The 19,917-nt window shown below is 51.4% G+C and overlaps 4 protein-coding genes across 12 annotated transcripts in view; 1 reads left to right on the top strand and 3 right to left on the bottom strand.

The window, feature by feature from the left end:
* Nucleotides 1-6,152, top strand: part of LOC125956055 (uncharacterized) — a 43,484-nt gene extending 37,332 nt beyond the window's left edge. Inside the window, exons 3-7 of the mRNA XM_049687534.1 lie at nucleotides 663-776; nucleotides 851-1,171; nucleotides 1,242-1,442; nucleotides 1,521-2,185; nucleotides 2,272-6,152. Coding sequence (XP_049543491.1) covers nucleotides 663-776; nucleotides 851-1,171; nucleotides 1,242-1,442; nucleotides 1,521-2,185; nucleotides 2,272-5,821 — 4,851 coding nt within the window. The 3' untranslated portion in view covers nucleotides 5,822-6,152. The remainder of the gene's footprint in view (nucleotides 1-662; nucleotides 777-850; nucleotides 1,172-1,241; nucleotides 1,443-1,520; nucleotides 2,186-2,271) is intronic.
* Nucleotides 6,153-6,196: 44 nt separating this feature from the next.
* Nucleotides 6,197-8,034, bottom strand: LOC125956120 (CCR4-NOT transcription complex subunit 9). The gene is made up of 4 exons (XM_049687687.1): nucleotides 7,519-8,034; nucleotides 7,250-7,444; nucleotides 6,946-7,037; nucleotides 6,197-6,873 (listed from the first exon to the last, which is right to left on the bottom strand). The coding sequence occupies exons 1-4, from the start codon at nucleotides 7,918-7,920 to the stop codon at nucleotides 6,693-6,695; spliced, it is 870 nt and encodes a 289-aa protein (XP_049543644.1). The 5' UTR covers nucleotides 7,921-8,034; the 3' UTR covers nucleotides 6,197-6,692.
* Nucleotides 8,035-8,460: 426 nt separating this feature from the next.
* On the bottom strand, nucleotides 8,461-17,533 carry LOC125956107 (probable citrate synthase 2, mitochondrial). The gene is made up of 5 exons (XM_049687663.1): nucleotides 17,451-17,533; nucleotides 17,279-17,346; nucleotides 13,985-14,143; nucleotides 11,447-11,573; nucleotides 8,461-11,146 (listed from the first exon to the last, which is right to left on the bottom strand). Exons 2-5 carry the CDS (start codon nucleotides 17,327-17,329, stop codon nucleotides 10,083-10,085), a joined length of 1,401 nt encoding a protein of 466 aa, XP_049543620.1. The 5' UTR covers nucleotides 17,330-17,346; nucleotides 17,451-17,533; the 3' UTR covers nucleotides 8,461-10,082.
* A 696-nt stretch (nucleotides 17,534-18,229) lies between these two features.
* LOC125956073 (bestrophin-4-like) overlaps nucleotides 18,230-19,917 on the bottom strand; it is a 9,140-nt gene continuing 7,452 nt past the window's right edge. For all 9 annotated transcript variants that reach the window (XM_049687578.1, XM_049687579.1, XM_049687576.1 and 6 more), the window contains exon 6: nucleotides 18,230-19,917. This exon is cut by the window's right edge and continues 105 nt beyond it. In XM_049687578.1, the coding sequence (XP_049543535.1) occupies nucleotides 19,144-19,917 (774 nt within the window). In that variant the 3' untranslated portion in view covers nucleotides 18,230-19,143.

Below are 19,917 nucleotides of genomic sequence, written 5' to 3'. Positions count from 1 at the left end.
GTGGTCACCGGTAAGCTCTTCATTCCGCACGATCGTCGCACACCAGGACGATGAACGTTACCCACTACTTAAGATGTCCCCTCGGAGCGGTCTTTTCGCTGGCACTCATCGTCGTCGTCGTCGTCTTGTGCTTATTGCTCGATCGTGACTTTGCGGTCTAACAAAGAGAGAGAGAGAGAGAGAGAGAGAGAGAGAGAGAGAGAGCAAGAGAAGGAGAAGGGATGGCGAATAAGTGCAGGGTAATAATTTACACGATTATGTCCCAAGGGTCCTCGCTAGATGCGAGAGAAGAATTCTAGACCAAACCGGCGCTAGCGCTGGTCGCCTGCTCCAGTCCGTGGCCATCGCGTTGATCGCGATTCGCTTCCTTCCCATCCAGTGCGTCATCATTATGATGATCTATGCATGTGTAGGAGAGAGCAATTCAAAGCAGCTAATCCAAGAAGATCAATTCTCAAAGTCAGTCTCTAGCTCGGAATGCAGAGCAATCGCTTGGCCTCATGATGATGATAGACCACCGAGATGTCCCGAGGACCTTCTATTGCAATAGGAGTAGCAGCGCAATGTTCCGTCTTCTCCCTAGATCATATCTCTCATTCACGCACACACACACTCCTCACACAAAATTGATAAAATTATCTCGTTACCATCCTTCTCCCCAGGAACCCGCGGGAACGAGCCGCACGCCACTCCACGAAGCGGCCTCCGGTGGTGACGAGGCGAAGGTGGAATCCCTGTTGGCTTCCGGGGCCGATCGGAATGCGAAAGAATCGGTGGTAAGTCCACGAGACGAGGGAGACCAACCATCTGGATCACCTTCTAATGGCGGCCGTTTTGGCTTCTCTTTCAGCACGGAAACACCCCCCTGCACGAAGCAGCCTGGAAGGGGTACAGCCGGTGCGTGAAGCTCCTCTGTGCCCTCCCGAAACCGGCGAAAGGAGCGTCAGGTGCGCCCGCGGGGAGTAAAGGCCTTTCGTTCGACATACTAAAGGATGCCGGTTCCAAAATCAAGCACGCTTTGCACGACACGAAAGGGGCGCTGCATAGTGCACTGCTCGGGACGCGCAATTACGGTGGCTTCTCGGCCCTTCACCTCGCTGCCCAGAATGGTCACAATCAGAGCTGCCGGGAGATACTGCTCGCCGGTGGTGATCCCGATGTTCAGAACAATGTAAGTTGCGATTTGGGGAGAGGACAAGAGTAGCAGGACGTTAATGGACGTTTTTTGGCCGCTATTCCAGTACGGTGATACGCCTCTGCATACCGCGTGCCGGTACGGGCATGCCGGTGCCATCCGGATACTGCTGTCGGCGAAGTGTGATTACGAACGGATCAACCTGAACGGTGATACGGCGCTGCATATCGCGTGCGCCATGGGACGCCGGAAGTTGACGCGCATTCTGCTCGAATCGGGGTGCCGGCAGGACACGAAGAATGCTCAGGTAAGCGTCCAGGCGAGAAAAGAGTATAAAACCCCCACCCGGAGTCGTTCTAAACCTCATTTCCTCTTTCTGTTACAGGACGAAACGGCACGCGATATCGCGCTGCGGAAGAATCTGGTCGAAATCATTAACATCCTCAACACACCGATCGAACTGTCACCGCGGAGATCACGGGAAAGGTCGAGTAGCAGCTCACACCAGCAGAACGCGACGTCGCGCAGTAAACCACCGCCGGACACTACCGATGGGAAGGGAGGCGCTCCCCGTGGCCATCGATCGCGCAGCAAAGAGGATCCTTCGGCAGCGGCTGCGTCCGGTGGCCGGAAATCGGGACGACGCAGCAACTCAAACGATGAGCGCCGGCCCCCGGGTGCTCCAAACGAAACGGCGACACCGACTGGCGCTAATGGGGAGGTGGCCGATCCGAAGCACTGGTCCCCGTACGGTTGTCACTACTTTCCCGATCCGCGCAACTTCCCCTCGCCCAAGCTGGAGACGCTACCGAAGGAACCGCTCGGTAACGGGGAGCAGTACTTTCTCGATCTGGCCGGCAACATCCGGAAGGGACCGGTCGGTGTCGGGAACACCTGCTACTGTGCCCCGTTCTTTAAGCATCTCGAGGCGCGCATGAACCAAAACCGGCGCAGCATCCGCAAGTACGTGCACCGGGCGACGGAGAAGCTGGACAGCCGGATGACGGCCCTGGCCATGAGGACCGATGATCAGATCGAAGAGCTCACCAAGTAAGTCCGATCTCCATTTTGGGTACTTCCATTCCATTAATCGTGTCCCTTCTAAACCCGTCACTTTCTCTCTTCCCGTGACGTAGATCGATGATCGCTAACCGGGTACAGTGTGAGAACAAGCGGTTACACCTGGAGCAATGGTTGAAGCGTGGCATCGCGGAACGATCCACGACGACATCGGGTACCGGTGGTACCGGTGGTCACCTGCAGCCACCACCACCACCCTCAGCCCTTACACCACCGCACAACAGCAAAACCAAAAAGGACGAAGCAAACACCAACACGCTAACGCGATGCCGCAGTCTCGAGCTGCTCGATGATCACGATCGTGCCACGATCCTGATCGATGGTGGGTTGGCGGCAGATCCATCGCATAAGCTCACCTCTACGCCGGCGAATCATCATCTGCAGCAGCAGCAGCAGCAGCAGCAACTGCACCACCAGCATCATCATCTGTTTTCGCGTAGCATCGACTTTCTCGATGCGACCACGATCGGTGACTCACCGGATCGGCATCGCTTCCAACGGGCACACGGTGGCCTCGAGCTGGATAGCCACGCACTGCGGAGTATGCTACACTATTCGGCCGGCAGCGGTGGCCATCAGTCGGATGCGTTCGAAAGTTCCAACAACTCCAACATGAAGAACCATTCGGAATCGGCACCGGAAACGCCACCGCTACCGGATGCACTGCTGGCCCATCATCATCATCAGCACCAGCACCAGCAACGACACCAGCGTGCCCGTTCGTCGTCGGTCTCGGGCCGGGAGAGCTACTCGTACTCGTCGGACAAGGATAACGATCGTGAGAAGCAGCAGCAGCAGCACCAGCACGTGCATACCAGCAATGGGCTGACGCATAAGCAGCGATCATCGGCCAACACGACACCGACAACCTCATCCGGTGGTGGTGGTGGTGGTGGTCCCCAAGGTGCCCTCAAGAGTGAGAAGGCCAAGGTAACCGAACGGCTCGAGGAGCTGCTGAGCAAAACGAAGAAAATCCTCGAACTGGAAAAGCTGACCAAAGGTGATCGAATCGGGCCGGCTCACGGCACGGGATCACTGATCGCGGCGACGGCCCCATCGAGTGGCCCTGGGCTTCTCTCCGACAACCGGTACATTCTGGCGCTGGATAAACTGCGCGATATACACCATCATCATCAGTACGATCCAGCAATCGGTACCGTAACCGGATCGGGGGGACGCGCAGGGGGTGGCCGATCCGGACGCTTGGGCCTTCCGTCGGTGTCGTCGGCATCACCGGGCAGTACCGGACTCGGCTATGATATCGCGCAGGAGATGGAGAAGATCACAAAGTCACTGTTACCGGCAGTTGCCACCGGCACGACGGTGACGACGACGTCGTCGACCGCCCCGGTATCACCGGAGATCGCCAAAGATATCACCACACGCAAGGAGCGCCCGCTGAGCGTTTACACCTCGTACCGAACGAGCCGGACAACGACGACGACGGCTGACTCCGGATCGCCTCTCTCGACCATGTCCCCAAGTTCCTCGCTGCTCGGTGGTCAGCAGCAGCAGCCGGCGATCGATGAAGCACACCAGCACATTGCGACAACGAACTTTATGCTCGATCCGGTCCGGGCGGATGATGAATCCGAACAGGAGCAAGCGATGGGCAGTAGTGGTGGTGGTGGTGGCGGTGTCGTGGTTAATGGATTCTACTCCAACAGCTGCTTCGATGAGACGTTACCGAGCTCATCGAACACGACCATCAAATCGGCTCCTCGAGGACGATCTGGTTACCGGGAGCAGGGACAGGAACAGGAAGATAGCGAGAGTGAACCGGCCGATGAGGACAGATCGGACGAGGATGAGGATGACGACGACGGTGATGATGATGATAATGAGGAGGAGGAGGAAGAAGACCAAGGGGAAACGGTGGCCACGGGAAAGGACACAGAGGGAAGCGATTCCGACGATCCGGGCGATTTGTCGGCGATGGCGAACCTGGCGGAACTGAAGGAGCTAAAGAGCCGCATCCTAAACGGGACCAACTGGCGTAGTCAGGTGTTGCAGAAGAGTGTCCAGGAGTTGCTGGCAGGTGGTGCGCGGGAAGAGGACACGGATGGTGGTGGTCCTCCTGCCGGCGAAGAAGAAGAAGAAGAAGACGATCCGGCAGCCGAGACGAACCGTGTGCGGTACATCATCTCGAAGCTACAGCAAAGCTGTTCGATGACCGGTGACCAGAGCGTACGGTCAGTGACGACTGCCGTGCACACGCAGCACCATGGACCACCGTTGGCCCAGTGTGAGGACTTCTCCGATAGCAGCGAGGAAGACGAGGAAGAGGACGAACATGACGACGAGTGCGTCGATGGTCCGCTGCCAATGAAGCAACATGCGATCTCCGGTGCACCGCAGCCTTCTCCGATGCCCGGGAAGGTAGAGATCGAGATCGGTACGGCCAAGAGTTTAATCCAGATGTACGAACAATCGAACGGGTCCGTCAAGGGACCGACGATCGGCGCCAATCATTATCCCGTTCCCCAAGGGAATGTTGTCCCGAAGGATGCGTACTTTCATGATCTCCCTCGGAAGCCGGTCCCTTATCCGATGCAGCCACAGGAAGTTACGTCGATAATGGTCGGTGAGCAGATGAATGGTGCACCTCCGATGCTGGCTTCGCGCAGTCGCAATCCGTTGCCATCGTATCTGCTGCAGGAAGGGGAACTGTTCCAGCAGCAGCAGCAGCAGCAGCAGCAGCAACAGCAAGAGCATCATCATCATGGGTTGCTGAATGGTGGTGGTCCTCGGACGCAGCATCATCATCCTCCTGCTCCTCATCCTCATCCACATCAGCATCAGCAGCTGGTGCAGGGAAGCCAAGGACAGCCACCGTACCATCACCACCAAAGCCGACCCCTACCGATGATGAGGACGCAGCTAGATGACGTGGTAGATGGTCACTCGACGGGGTTACAGCTGCAGGAGCGGCTCCTGTCGACGCGTAAATACATCAATCCCGTCACACTGTCCTCGCTGTCCAGCACTGGCACTCCTTCGCCAGAATTCCCGCTCTACCATCAGCAACAACAGCAGCAACAGCAACAGGCACAACCACAGCAACTCGCCACCGTTGGTACGGCCAGCAGTAACCACGTGATCGGTGGTCACTCGCACGCCATGATGACAATGATGGCGGCCGCCGCAGCGGCTGCAGCTTCCGCTGGTCGCAAATCGGCCGACAATCTGTCGAACGATGATTCGGGATACGTAAGCGGAAAGGTGAGCGAGATCCACATCCCGAGCGGTGGAGCTAGCCCTCTGCTTTCACTGCCAACACCCGCCATCGGGAATAACGTGATGATTATTCCGCCGCCTGCTGTACCCTCTTCCTCTTCGCCGAGACACTTTGCTAGTAGTAGCAGCGGCAGTAACTATGGCGCCGGAGGCCATCATCACCACCATCATCAGCAGCAGCTAGTGCCAGGGAGTAACGGCGGTGCGCCCCTAATGCATCATCGTAATGGTGGTAGCGTGGTAACATCGATCGTACCGCCACCGGTCGGTCTCGGTGGTATTGCGCCGATGACGTCAGCCGCAGCACATGCAGCGGTAGAGCAGAAGCAGCAATCGCTTTACAAGCTTGGTGCCTCGAGTTTGGTTTAGGGCCGGGAAGAAGGCCCCGTGGATGTACCGTGTGTAATAGTGTACAGAGATGGTAGACCTGTTTTTGTTAGTATTTTTAGTGTAACAGACGGCCGAGACGCTATCGCATTGAAGAAGTACGAATTAGAGGTATTTAGTAGTTAAACCGGAACGTTTAAATTATTCTTGTTTTAATGTAAAACCACGGAAGCCAGAAAACGATAGGATCGCCACAGTCGCTGTACAGTAAGTTTTACGAACGGCATCCCTTCATTCGAATTTGTATATAAGGAAACATTACAGCAATAAAGTTTTTTATCTAAAAAATGAAGATGAAATGCAAAATGGGTTCAGGATCAGGGGGTTTCTTGAATGAATTTTCTCGGAAAGAAAGTATACATATATAGAGATTTATTTACTTCTATTATTAATTGCTTAGTACATCTGAATGGGTGGAAAGGGTTTTACTCACTTTCAGACTATCCTTATAAGTCTACAGCTGTTCTGTCTGTTGGCCTGCCGAAGGAAACAGCCACCACCACTAGACTGCTTAGCTTAACCCTAGCTGTCTTAGATTTGCAGACCACGATGATTGAATTGAAAAGGAAAGAATTACACAGAGTAGGCGACTCGGCGCCACTCATTAACATATACAATAATACGGAAAATACACACCGCTCGCTTTTGGGGGGTGGATCGCGCTGAGCATAAAACATAATAGAAATCTACAGGGAAAAAAAATGGTGCAAAGTGTTGCTCGTTGCCTACACTCTAGGGTTATTGTACAAATCACTGTTGTGCCAGCCAAACTGTCAACGACTTCTACACGAATCAGGCAGAGAGATGGGAAGTACCGAATTGAGACATTCGATTCGAAAGGCCAATACACCGATTACGACGCGAGCGGTTGTATGCCAACCTGACGCGGATCGGCACCCGGTCCCGGTACCGTGTCGAGATTTTTGAGCAACAGCGACAGCCAGTGTTTGGTCGATTTGTCCTCTTGCAAGCACCCGGCGAACGTTGCATCGCGAAGCTGATCCGGAAGACACTGTCTCAGGGCCTCGCGTGCTCTACGGGGAGAGGAAGAAGAAGACATCATGAACCGCTGCGCTGGAAACCAATCCCGCTCCCGTTCTTCTTACCGTGGATTGTCAGATAGACGTAGGTAGCAGCGGACAACGTGCTTCAGCAGCCGTGCCGACGGTTCCTTCGAGAGCGATATTACCATTTTGTTCTGTCAAATGGAAAATGATTTTTTAGAATTATTTTTGTCCAAAAAATGCTTCTACACGAAAAGGAAATGATTCAGTGCCGCATGGCAATAGAAAATCAAGGCTTATGATGAATATACGTAGCAAATACGACACAGTAACAAAATGGCTTCCGTCGTTCCTATGTCTACTGGGATGCTCTTTGCCCCGCGCAACCCAGGCATTTCTGACTTACGAGAATGATCGCAACGTGCGAAAACCGATCATAGGTATGGCAGATGTAAGAGAGTCCTGCCTCATCCAGCAGAATCTTCTGCAGTATGAAAGTAGCCACGGTTTTGCTCAGTTCCGAGCCCGACTCCATGATGCGTAGGCACAGCGGGATGATTTCCGTCGTTAGAAGGAAGGTGATGACCTCCTGTTCGTCGGTCTAGAAAAGAACGCCATGATAGATGGATTAAGCATGATTCCACTAGTCGATTCGATTGCTGCCCCTCTGCTTACCTTAACCAGCGCACCGATCACACCGAGCGAGGTCAATCGCAGGTACTCGAAGGGTCGCGTTTTCGAGGTTGTGTGCAGGAAAGGATACAGGAACAGCGGTATCTGGGCTGCGAGAAAGGCCGACCGGGTTTCCGGATGCGAAGCGACACACTGAAGCAGTGCGAGCGCGTTGCAGACCCGGTTCGATTGGTGGGCCGTTAGGGTGGCCGGATTTATCGACGGGTAGATGTTGATGATCTCCTGCAGCAGAGCGGCGGTCGTGCCAAAGCTGTTCCACAGCATTGGCGCTAGATCGGAAACGGTTTCGCGCTTTTTGCTCAGCTCTAGCAGCGCCGTCTCGCGCGTCTCCGGGTTCGATAGCTCGTTGATCCACATGAACACCTTTTCACCGTGCGATGCCATCTTCGGTAGAGCAGATCACAATTCGTATGGAGTGAAAATAGATTTTCCGTAATCTTAATCGCAGGAAATTTGGTCGTGATGATGACTGGAAGCAGATTTCCACTTCTTTTCCAAAACACCAAAACAACGAAGAACAACACGAACCGCGAAGAAGAAGATACACCCGTTTACGTGGTCTGCTTCATCGCTCTACTACGTTTAAAATAGGGCGTTGTTCTTTTTCACAGGACCGTTGACCAGAGCCGTTTCACGTTGCGCCTGAAGGTATTCTCCACGATTGTTGACTTTCGTGGAGATTGAAAAAGTCACGGCAATAAATTGACCAATCCCCAATAAATTGATACTGCGACAAGTTTTTCACGCCTTTGGGGTGAAATTTTTTGGAACCGACGAAATAATTTATTCGAGCATTCAAGGCGATTACAGAAATTGGCAGTACATAGATGGGCCCTTCCTTCAATTATTGTCTCGTACGTCTAATTGCGGGCAATGCTAGTATCCATTGGAAAAGAAGTTCTTCGAGGTGTTACGCATTGTGGGTGGTCAAATCATTCTAGTGAATTTATTCTTTTCTCAAAGAAAAAAAACCATACTGGCCGCAAACTATCCGGAGACATACGGACGCGCTACCGATCGATCGAACAACGGCATGCATGCGCTACACGTCGATGACGGAGTGCGTTCAGCTCTTTAAAGTACGGTGCTCTTCACAGTGTTTTGCCGCACGAACACGCAATTATCCGCTACCCTCGACGCTGTAGCGTAACTTTGGCGCACTTGAGGAGAAGTACGCAATTCGCAATCACGATGTTCTCAGCCGCTTTGCCACCTTCCAGTGCCCTGGAACCAGGCGGAAGTCAGAGCTGTGCTCTCTCTCCCTCTCGTATTCTCGGAAGCGAAATAAATAATAATCATTTGGTTTTTATCCTACGGTAAAAGTACAAAACAAACGCACGCACGGCACGGCACTGAACGCTTACACTTCTCGCCAGCAGCGATACGTTGAGTTGCGCAATCCCGAAAGAAGAGACTGAATTGAACTATAGAAAGAATCGAAGTAGACCGCGGGAAGGGGAGGCTGCTGCTAGCAAGTAAAGCAATCTATAAACCATTCTAGAACTAATTAAGTGGCTACACGCTGCTTACAACAAAGTAATGTACATTAACTCCTCCCCTTCCCACCTCGATCGTGTGAGCGTTCGGGTGCGCACAACAATCGGGGCCTCCATCTGCGTGTGGACACAAGAGGAGCAAAGACTCGAATGAAGATGACGGGGCGGGTAAGACAAAACTATAAGGAACTAGAGTATGTGTCGTCAGTAAGGACACGCACGAAACAAATAACCGCCACCGCCGAAGTCACCACTACTGAACAAACACCTTCTCTTCCCGGTTTTTCGGTTCCGACCGACCCGGTCGCACGCTAATGAACACTACACGCTACACACTACTACTGTGAGCTGCATCTTGCTGTTGGCTAGAGTTAAGTATCGTAAAAGATGCTGAAACGAGCCCTAGAAAGCCCTCCGCAACACACATCTTCTCATCCTCACATGCTGAATTCGCTGGATCCCTTCATGGGGGATAGGTTTTTTTATCGTGCATCTCTGGTGGTAGTGGTGATTCAGAAAGCAGCAGGTTTCTTTACTTGGTTTTGATTTTGTTCCTTTCCTTACTTCCTTTGTGAAATCCTCTCTACGAGAGAGTATATTATTATCAGGTCATTATCTTCTTTCCGCCTTTTCAATTGTCTTCCATCGTTTTTGCACAAATCCGCGTCAAGCACAACGCCTACTGGTGGCTTCTTTCTCTCCGGCTGCTTAAATCGTTGCGTGTGTTTATGTGGCTTTCGATCGTCGATCAAAGTAGGCTTCTCTTTGCTGTTGCTTCGTGTTTGATAAGGTAGCTAGGCGTATTGTTTTGTTCTGTTTGTTTGTTGATTTGTGATTTGTTGCTTTCGTTTAAATTACTTCTCCTCGCTTTTCTTTCTCTCTCGCTCTCTCTTTCGCGGTCTCTTTCTCTCGCTCTCTGTTTGTCGCTCCCTCTCTCCGACTCACGTGGGCGCGCACGTGCAGGGACTCACGGCGGCCTCGCATTGGTGGTGATATACTTATGATATAAAGAGGTTTAAAGGGCATTTGGGGTGGATGAAGATGGCCGCTTTACTTGGAGGTCGCCTTGATCAGTCCATCGGTAGACATCGACTTGGGGCGCTCGATCGGCAGACCAAGGGCACGATCCCATACCAGCGAAGCCAGCACGCCGAGGGCACGGGAAACGCCGAACAGCACGGTGTAGTAGTTCATCTCCTTCAGCCCGTAGTACTGCAGCAGCACACCCGAGTGAGCATCTACGTTCGGCCACGGGTTCTTCACCTTGCCGAGCTCAGTCAGGATTGGCGGGACGACCTTGTAGATGTTCGAAACCAGTCCGAACAGCGGATCATTTGGCAGGTGCTTCAGGGCGAACTCGCGCTGGCAGGTATAACGTGGGTCAGTCTTGCGCAGCACGGCATGACCGTAACCGGGCACAACCTGGCCCGACTTCAGCGTCTTCCAGATGAACTCCTTCACCTTATCCTCGCTCGCGTTGTCTCCCAGCTCCTTGCGCAGCTTCTGTAGCCACACCAACACCTCCTGGTTAGCGAGACCGTGCAGCGGACCGGCGAGACCATTCATACCGGCAGCGAACGACAGGTACGGATCGCTCAGTGCCGATCCGACCAGATGGACGGTGTGCGCCGACACATTGCCACCCTCGTGGTCACTGTGGATGGTCAGGTACAGGCGCATCAGCTCGGTGAACTTCTCGTCCTCGTAGCCCAACATCTTGGTAAAGTTGGCCGACCAATCCTTCTTCGGGTCGATCGCACCAATACCCTTGCCATCACGGTACGTGTTACGGTAGATGGTGGCCGCAATCACCGGCAGCTTGGCAATCAAATCCATGCTGTCCTCATACACGTACTCCCAGTACTTGCTCTTGTGCACACCCTCCGAGTAGGCCTTGGCGAACTTGCTCTCGTGGTTCAGGGCCGTCACGGCGCAGCTCAGCTGCGACATCGGATGCAACGTCGTCGGCATGTTGTTCAGCATGGTCACCACGTGCGACGGCAGCGCAGCCCGGTTAGCCCATTCACGCGACAGTGAATCAACCTGTGCCTTCGACGGCACATCGCCAGTAATCAACAGCCAGAACAGACCCTCCGGCAGCGGTTCCTGACCACCTGATTGGAAGGGAGAAAAAATTTAAAAAACAAAGTTTTTATTATTTATTTCAAGGCAAGCGATCGTGATGCGATGGGCAGGATGCAGGAGCCACTGTGACGATTCATTTGCATTATGTCAAACGACCTAACCGCGATCATTGAAATGATGACTCAACAGCACGCCTTCGGCAATAAAATGAACCGAAGGAGGGCTATAAAATGATCATTTGAAATGTGCTAACCCCGATGCCGACACGATCACGTAAATGGTAATCGCACGCACATCTCGTAATCCGCCGCCTTTTCCTTTCCGCTTACCTGGAGCCTTCGGTAGCACCTGTTGGCACTCGGGGATGGAGAGACCGCGGAAGCGAATACCCTCATCGGGATCCAGCACGGACGTTTCGCAAACCAGACCCTTAATGCCACGCATACCACCGTACATCTGGAATGTTCCGGAAAGACGGGAGGAAACAAAAGTAAAAATGGTCCGTTAATCAATCAAATGTCAAAAAACTATAGAAGAGATAAGAGAGAACAGAAATAGCGACGAAGTATCTACCAAGAAATAACATCAAGAAGCAGTCAGCGGTCCCTCCTCCGTTCGCAGTGCTGTATGAGATAAGAAGTTTTGAATGTCGAACCCCTCGCTATGCCAGGCCCATCCCCCACACGCACTTATCAATGATAGCTTCACAGCCACACCGTGGCCAACAGATGCATAGAGCATGAGGTCAATTGAACATTAGCACACTACTCCGGCGACCGAGAGAAAACCGAAACAGACATATGGAGAGAGGGTCGAGAAGGTCACTCCATGGTACCATTTAAAGAAACGTTTAATACAATTGCCATGAAACCGTCGCGCGGTCTTAAACCCGGCGCCCGCCGGACCGACGGTGCGGTTTGCCTTGGTTCGGCGTCGCCGTCGTCGTCATCGTCGTTATTGAACTTGACTTCATTAGATCCACCACCATGAACGAGAGAGCACGCATTACGAGGCCTCGTACCATACGTAGAGGCAGAGGCGCCCCACGACAAGTGAATCGTGGCTGCCATCGTCGTCATCATTACCGCTCCACCGTTACCGATGGAAGCTTCCTCCCTTCACCGAAGCCTGCAACGACTGACAGCGCAGATAAGGGACACCAGATGCCAGTAGTAGTGGTATTGTGTGTACCCTTACGGTGTCAGCTGATGCTTTCTAGTGCCGCGTGGTGCATCTACAGGCTTTTGCGACACGATTTCGTGAACATAGGAAGATCCATTCGATCACAACTGCGCACCAGGCGATCGTGCCTCCATTTGATTAGCGCTTCGAGAGCAGGATTTACTAAATATTGAAACAACATGCTGCGAGACACGGCCGGAACGGTTGGATAACTTTTTTCCAGCCGTCTGTTTGTCTAATAAACTGATGATGAGCCGGAGGTGTATCATGTGACTTCATAGGCCAACGTGGGGTACGCCTCCGTGAGGTGTGCTGCTAGCGATAAGCGCTCCTCGATAGTGCTACAGCTTAACGGTGTGAACTTCCTTGGAATCTCGATAATGATGACGTCCAAGCTCAAGTTGTTATCTGTTGTCGTCTGACCAAGGTCTTGGCCGTAAGAAATGTGATAAAACGTACATTGTTCGCGCGTATTCAGACGTGATAGTGCGCGACGAGGTCTTCCAAGTAGACAAATTGAGCTGGAGTGCACGAAATGGCCGTGAGGGCTCACACTTCTAATTAGAAGATAATTTACTCAAACCACGACCCCAAAGTTAAAGCCTCTTAGCAGCTATTGGAAAGAGCCTCAGCTGAAGCACGAGAAACTTACAATGTCCACACGACTCTCATATACAACCAACTACCACTCGCAACTCGCTCGGTAACCACAGGCCTAAGCACTAGCGCTAGAACCAAGGTTAAGGTAAACATAAGTCTCGTCTCCCTCGTGTGGTATGTGCACAAGCACATAATCAGTGCCGTAGTCGCATCATGTACCCGACGGACCATAGACCAATCCAAAGTGCAATTCCAGCGCCCACTGACCGCTTTATTTTTCCACGCGATTGCAGAAATAACCGGTTATCGGATGTAATGTGTACGGTGCACCTTCTACTGCCCGCAAGGCACGTGATGCGGAGTGGTATGGACACTCATCATCATTAGCATCAGCATTTACCGGCGGCACAGTAGAAAGCCCCGGTCACGAGATACATTTCCTGTTGTTGGCGAGATATTGATGATCATATCGAGGGGGAACAAAAACCCCCGGCAATCGCGGGTTTGTCCCTTTTGTACGTCATCCAATCAGTGTATGTGTCATTGAATACAACACGTCCAGTCCGCTGTCTGAACCCTACACATGATGTCTGGTGTGTCAATTGTCCACGACCGTCGCAATTCGATAGCGCGGTCGCTTAACTCAATTAACATCCGCCCTTCCGTTGGTAGTGTGCGAGATGATCATCATGGGCAAGCGAATCGCGTGCCGCGCATCATATCCAGGCATGCAATAGAGAGAACGCGTGTGCCCTCGTTGCTCTTCTCACTGTCAGGCCGCCTCCCATTCGCAAATTCATTTCAAGTTCCCTCGCTCCTCTCGAATAGGAGGATCGGGATCATAGAGTACGCGATGTTTTGGCGTTTGCATAGCAACGCGAGCACCGACATCGCCGAATTCGCTTCTCAAATAGAATCAGTCTGGGGATCGTTTTCTCTTTCAACTCTTCTTCGTGACTGTCAGGAGGCGTTGCTGGTTTGCTTCTTGATTTACCGTACCGAAGATACACTTCCTTTTGGGCTACAAAAATAAAAGCCTGAATCCCCCCTTATCCTTACATTATCCCCAATATAGTTGCACTCACCATGTCGACGGTAACTTCGCCGACTTTCGTCGCACCATGCTGCTTGCGGAAGTTCTTGATGCGCTCCTGTTCCTTCGGGATCTTCTCGACCAGCACGGCCTTCAGGTCTGTGCTATCCGAGGCGTTGCGCACGAACGTAGCAATCGCTGGCATGACATTCTGTTGGGATTGAAATAAAGAAAGGACGAAATAGATCGAGAATTAAAAACAACAGCAAAAGGTAGGAGAAAAACCATAAACGCGTTGACGTAAAGGGAGTAGCCATAGCACGACACAAGCGCGAACACCGAAAGGTGGGGAACAACATCACATCGGACGGTCGGTGGAGGTCAAACACTTGAAGAATCTCCTTGACGCGAACGTCTTGTGAACGTGTAGCACACGCTTCAACCCACCCTATGGGAGCGTTGTTGCGCCAAACGTAGCTAAAATTAAACACTGTGTTCGTCATTAGGTGTCCCGCCATGTCATGCAGGTTCACGGCAGGAGAAGAATTGCTTTACAAAACAAACAAAAAACTTGCAGAGCGATTTTGTTTTTATTTGGCCGATACACACCGAATCCAACGGACTGTGTGTCTCTGCAAAGCTATCATTCTGTGTTCTAGAGGTAAATAGCCCTGAAAAATGGCATGCACGAATGCGGTTACCTTATCACTGTTATCATGGCGCTAATTGCGTGTGTAAAAAGATGCGCTGCCTCACGACTGCTTGCTTGCGGAGAAATCTCTAGACACTTCAAGTAAAGCCTTTCAGCCAAAGCCTATTCTGTACGTAATAGCAAACCGACAGAACCTGTTCCATAAAATTTCATTTTTTGGAGTTCTGAACGGGTGAGAAACATTTTTTTCCCTTCCGGTAGGACCGAACAATCCCACGTGCCAGAACCGGTTTTCGATGAGATCATGTTTCATCATCGTAACTTATCGAGAGTCAAAGTCCAACAATTGAACATCGTAGGCTACTTCGCAAAGTTCTTAATGTTTCGTTCCGGCAATGCCCTAGCACGTCAACAGAATCACTTTGGCTGGAGCATAAACCCAGAACGGCTTTCGATGGATGATATAACACCTCCTTCGTTCGTCCGACCGTTACCTAACCATTTCGGAGAAGGTCAACCAACCGGTAGTACCTTCACTGATCGATCCACGCGGCGACAATCCCCTTCTAGAGGGGAGTGACGAAAATAGCCTAATCGTGTAGCGTGCAGAACCCGTTCTGTGCTGTGCATTGAAACATAGAAGGCGATCGCATGCACTTGCCAACGATCTGCACACAACTCTCCTGAAGAATGCTAAATATAGTAAGAATCCGGAAAAATCGAACTGCGGTGCTTGCAACATGCATGTGTAATCGGGAAATGAAACGTTCGCTGGCAGCATGCCGAAGCCATTGCACCGGTTGTCCTTAAAGGGACCTCCGCCAAACCGGCACAATGTCAATCGTGCGAAACGCATAGCCGCCGTCCAATGGAATAAGTGCCCTTCGGGGCGGCCTGTACTGGGTGGCTGCTCTTCGTACCAGCCGACGATTCGCCGCGTCGTTCGCTGATCACCTGATCGAGGCGCGCGCAATGAGAATGTGTGTGGTGCTGTGCTCGCGTATAATGCTCTTTTCCGCTACGCAACTCAAATGACCGCGTGCGCTCTGGTTGATAGGAGATTTCTTATCAGCAGCCACCGTCTCCAGGGTGAGAGATTACGCGTAGTGGTTCGGCAACAGTAGGTGCGCGCTCGCGCGAATTTGCTACCGGTCTGGAGGGGTTGGTTTAAATATTCTTTTACTAATCTGTTAACATTCACTTAGTTAGTTAACTAAGCTAATCTGACCCTTCCGAATCGAGTACTCATCCCACTGCACCGGACCTGGCTGACTACTAAGTTCGCTGAACCTCTTCTCTACACGACCGTTTGGTTCGTTCACAGGCGCGTTGTCATTTGCAATGATAATGAGCAACCAAACGACCGCTCCAACCTTCTGGTCACATGGTAGGCATTTCGAAACAGTAAAGCAACCCACCATTCCATCACTCTTATCCCATGGATAACGAGTACAATTTCACTCGAAAACCTTGGTCGTGAAAGCGCCAAAGCCAACGCATAACGGTTACAAAACCCTAATGTCCAAACAGAGAGGGGTGGTTGAAATGCTCTGCCACAACAGAGTAGTCCGGCCGCCGAGATTATCTAACCGTTTTTCGCCTGCTTCGATGCTGTCACCGAATTGCGCCTGCTGTTGCTGTGTGTGAACTATAGCTGGGTGGGTGGTGAGTGTCTATCTCTGGCATTGAACATAGTAGAGCTTGGGTCGTGAAAGCAAGTATTTTTTCAAATATTCTATATCCGTCGTTCATCTTCGAACCTTCGAAAGGAAGGTCAAGGAGCTACAGAAAAAGGATAAACTGGATGAAGAGCAACAACAATCCAGTACTACAACCAGCGAGAGAAAGAGAGAGCTGGCCCCACTTAATTATCACCGAGCGCATCGGAATCACAGAAAAGGGTGGAAAAAGCACCGACAGCGCCGTTGTGCAATAAGAAGAAGCTCCACATATAGCCCTCTCGACCAGGCGGACTATCGCAGCTCGCTGATCGAAGTAGCCCCTACAACGACTGCCACGACCGTCCTTCTCCACTGCTACACTTTTGTAAGTCCACGATTTTCCGCGTGGATTCCTCGCGCTCGTAACCACTCACAGGCCGGGGTTTTCCATGCTATAAACAGCCCACGATAGGGAAAGGGGGGGGGGGGGGGGAGGCTAGCTGGGGGTGGTTTTCCTGCATGTCCTATTGCGAACGATTACGTAATTCCTTCCGAACGAATTGTGCGAATCCATTCTTGCTTTCTCGCTTTGCCTGCCGGCCTGCTGAGGTTCTGGTAGCAAAAAAAAACGGGTCAAGTGACGAATCTTGCGCACACACACAAACACACGATTCGCGGCCCTTTCCGGGAGCAGATTTTTGAGGGATTTTTCTTCCGACCAGCAAGTGCGTGGCACCCCAACATCATCATTAACTTGTGGCCTTCACGAGGACCTTGGGATTCGATCCGCGGCTTGAGGTGGCATGGAGTTCGAAGTTAAACACGAGGCACACACGCGAGAACGTTCGATGATCCAGCAGCCAACGCACGCACAACGCGGAGCGCAACGTGGACGCGCGGGGCCGAGCCGGACCGGGGCACACGACGATCGATTATCGGGATTCAGAATACAGGATTCTCTGGATTCACGGGTTTTTGGGATTCACGGGATTCACGGGATTCGCAGGATCCAGGATTTTCACCGAGTACTCACCTTGTTGGTGGCATATGCCAACTTCGACGAGTAGAATCGGCTAAGGGCCATCTTGCTGGTAATCGTTCCTAGAACCAAGATGAGAACAGCACGTGAAAGACACCTCCTTTTTGTTCAAGATATTTGGGGGTGTTGTGAGGTGGATCCTAATTAGATTCCCGAGAAAACCTACCGCGAAGACACGAGCCAAGTCCGAGAGCGTTTTTTGAGAGAGTGGGAGAGGCGCCAACCCCAACGGTTAAACGGCGCCAGCGGAGCGCTGCGGCCCAATAACCCAGCGGGAAACGAAAGAGTCGGTAGGTGTATGCCGTCTCCCTTCCTCTACTTGCGATTTCAATTAACCTGTTTGGGATATACTATGTGCGGGAAGGTTACCGAACCTGGTTCGAGGCAGATAATGGGAAGTACCTGAAATTTAAAATATTTATTACTCTGTGTGCATAATGATGATGATTCAGCGTTGCAAATTAGGCTGCTTGCGAACAATAAAAGGTTTTTCCTTCTTGGGTGGCTTGTAAATCCGAATCAATATTGTGATCTAAATATCATATTTTGAGTTAAACGATTCCAAGACAAAACTCTCTCATGTTCGCTTATATCTCGTAGATAAGACGCTACAAAACTTTTAATACTTATTTTATTGTTGCATACGTGATGAGGATTTCATTTTTCACAATCACGCATAAGCATACGGAACTACCTGTACGGGGGCATGCTATATGGGAGTGAGGTGACAGTTCCTTTTTGATTTTTTTAAATTAAACGGAAATCCCTTGGCGCGGAATTCCGTAGAGTCGCATGATTTTCCAACGAATAAATGAGATTGAACTGATGACTTCCCACCACCACAATTCACATAATTCATTAACCAAAAAAGAGATTAAGATAAATACGTCTCGGTAAGATAAGATTTCGGTTAACAGGTTTGTAACACCCCGACCAGGATACCCGGATTGTAGATAAGGTAGTTTATTTTTCCGTAAAATGTTCCTGTATTTCATATCCTTAGATGTCCTTTCGGGCGGTGAATACGGTAAATGTCTTTTTGTAGGCTTTATTTTTAGAGCGCGTTCAATAATGCAATACTCAGAACCGCTTTCAACAAAAGGTAAAACCCCGCAACGAACAAAAACGATTGGCAGCAACAGTAGCAGCAGCGGCAACCAGGTATTCTGCATTAACACATATTTTAACAATTTCTTCATTCCACCCCATGCCTTCGACTTATTCGAATACAATCACTTTAGAAGGCCGCCACGAAAAAGGCGCGTATTTCCGCATTGTATAGGCCGCTAGTTATCGATTATTGGTAATGTACTGATTCCGAATAGCTATACCAGGAAGCCGCTCTATCGGTTCCTGTAGTTTAATTTACGAGAATTTTCCAGCTAGCTATCGAGCGCTTATGGCTTGTTGAAAGCTTACATCTTATAAAACAAGTAGTAAAAACAATCTTAGATTCATGTTCTACCACTAGGGAATTGTAAGACAGGGGACAGTGAGACATTCACTTATTTACATATGCGGCGCGTAAACCAAACTTTTACAAATACGGGGAAACCTTTACAAATACTGTTATTAGGAAACTAAACCCCTAATGATCACGGAATGCGGGATGTTAAAAGGTGCGGACTGGGAGAACAAGGGAGGAGGGAGGGAGAGATTAAAATGATCCGATTTGATCCGGTGTGTGCTTCAAATGGATCGAATTTGTCGGCGGTCGGGCTTTGTGCGAACGTTCAATTCCAGTTCCATCCACGAACCGGGAGGTACACGATCCGGTGCTACAGCTGCTACCTGTTCGCATCGCTATCCTTCACATTGACCACGATGACATTCTGTTCCTCCGCATCGGACACGTAGAATCATAACGTCGTGTCGACGTTACTGTTCGTATCGGAAGTCGCCGGGTTGTTGTCGGGCGTGTTTTGCGAAGACGGTCTCTTCTCCTCGAGATCGCCGGTGCTTTTAGTGAGTTCATCCAGCAGCATATCGGCATCGATCAAACCGAGCACGGCCTGCTTGCTGATTGATCGTGCCAACAGGCGCGTCTTGCGCTCCATCTGCTCCTTTATCGTTTCATCATTGTCGAACGTCGTGGTAACACGATCCGTCTCATCGACCACGCCCGGTGAGCCGGTAGTCGAGACACCAGGAGGCACCGGAAGATTGTCCGGATCGGTTGGACTCAACGGAATGTAGTTATGCTCGAAGCGACCCGTTTCCGGTGCTGAAGCCGATAGCAATGATTCCGGCCCAGGTGGTGTTAGCTGAGAGGGGAATCCATGCGCTACCGAGGATTGGGTACGGTTGTACGGTTGCATTGGCACATCGACCGGTTCGCTGGCTTTCGGTGGACCGTGATCCGCGAACAGACTGGCCGCAGTGGGCCTCGGGTCACTGTTGCCCTGCATCGACGTAATGGTCAGCTGCTCATCCACCTCCTCGATGACCTGATCCGTAATGCGCATGCTACCCATGGTCCGTTCCGGCACACGACCCCCAGCGAGGTTATTCGAGCTAGCCGATCCGGGGAATTTAAACGGAACCGAACCAGCATCCGGAGTGGCACTGTTTGGACGGCTGGACTCATCTTTGCTGAAGAATCGCTTCAATGCCGAGGTAACGGTGTTCACGCG

The sequence above is a fragment of the Anopheles darlingi genome, chromosome 3 (genome assembly GCF_943734745.1).
Source record: "Anopheles darlingi chromosome 3, idAnoDarlMG_H_01, whole genome shotgun sequence".
NCBI lineage: Eukaryota > Metazoa > Arthropoda > Insecta > Diptera > Culicidae > Anopheles > Anopheles darlingi.
The sequence above is the reverse complement of the archived record's forward strand: the minus strand, read 5'-3'. Positions and strand labels throughout refer to the sequence as shown.

Coding starts and splice junctions, on each gene's coding strand:
- LOC125956120 (XM_049687687.1), bottom strand. CDS start 7,920: ATGGCATCGCACGGTGAAAAGGTGTTCATGTGGATCAACGAGCTATCG. Junction 7,038..7,249: donor CGCACGTTGCGATCATTCTC/GTAAGTCAGAAA, acceptor TCCATTTGACAG/AACAAAATGGTAATATCGCT. Junction 6,874..6,945: donor CGTCTATCTGACAATCCACG/GTAAGAAGAACG, acceptor CTCTCCCCGTAG/AGCACGCGAGGCCCTGAGAC.
- LOC125956107 (XM_049687663.1), bottom strand. CDS start 17,329: ATGGCCCTTAGCCGATTCTACTCGTCGAAGTTGGCATATGCCACCAAC. Junction 14,144..17,278: donor TGGCATATGCCACCAACAAG/GTGAGTACTCGG, acceptor CAATCCCAACAG/AATGTCATGCCAGCGATTGC. Junction 11,574..13,984: donor GCGAAGTTACCGTCGACATG/GTGAGTGCAACT, acceptor GGAACATTCCAG/ATGTACGGTGGTATGCGTGG.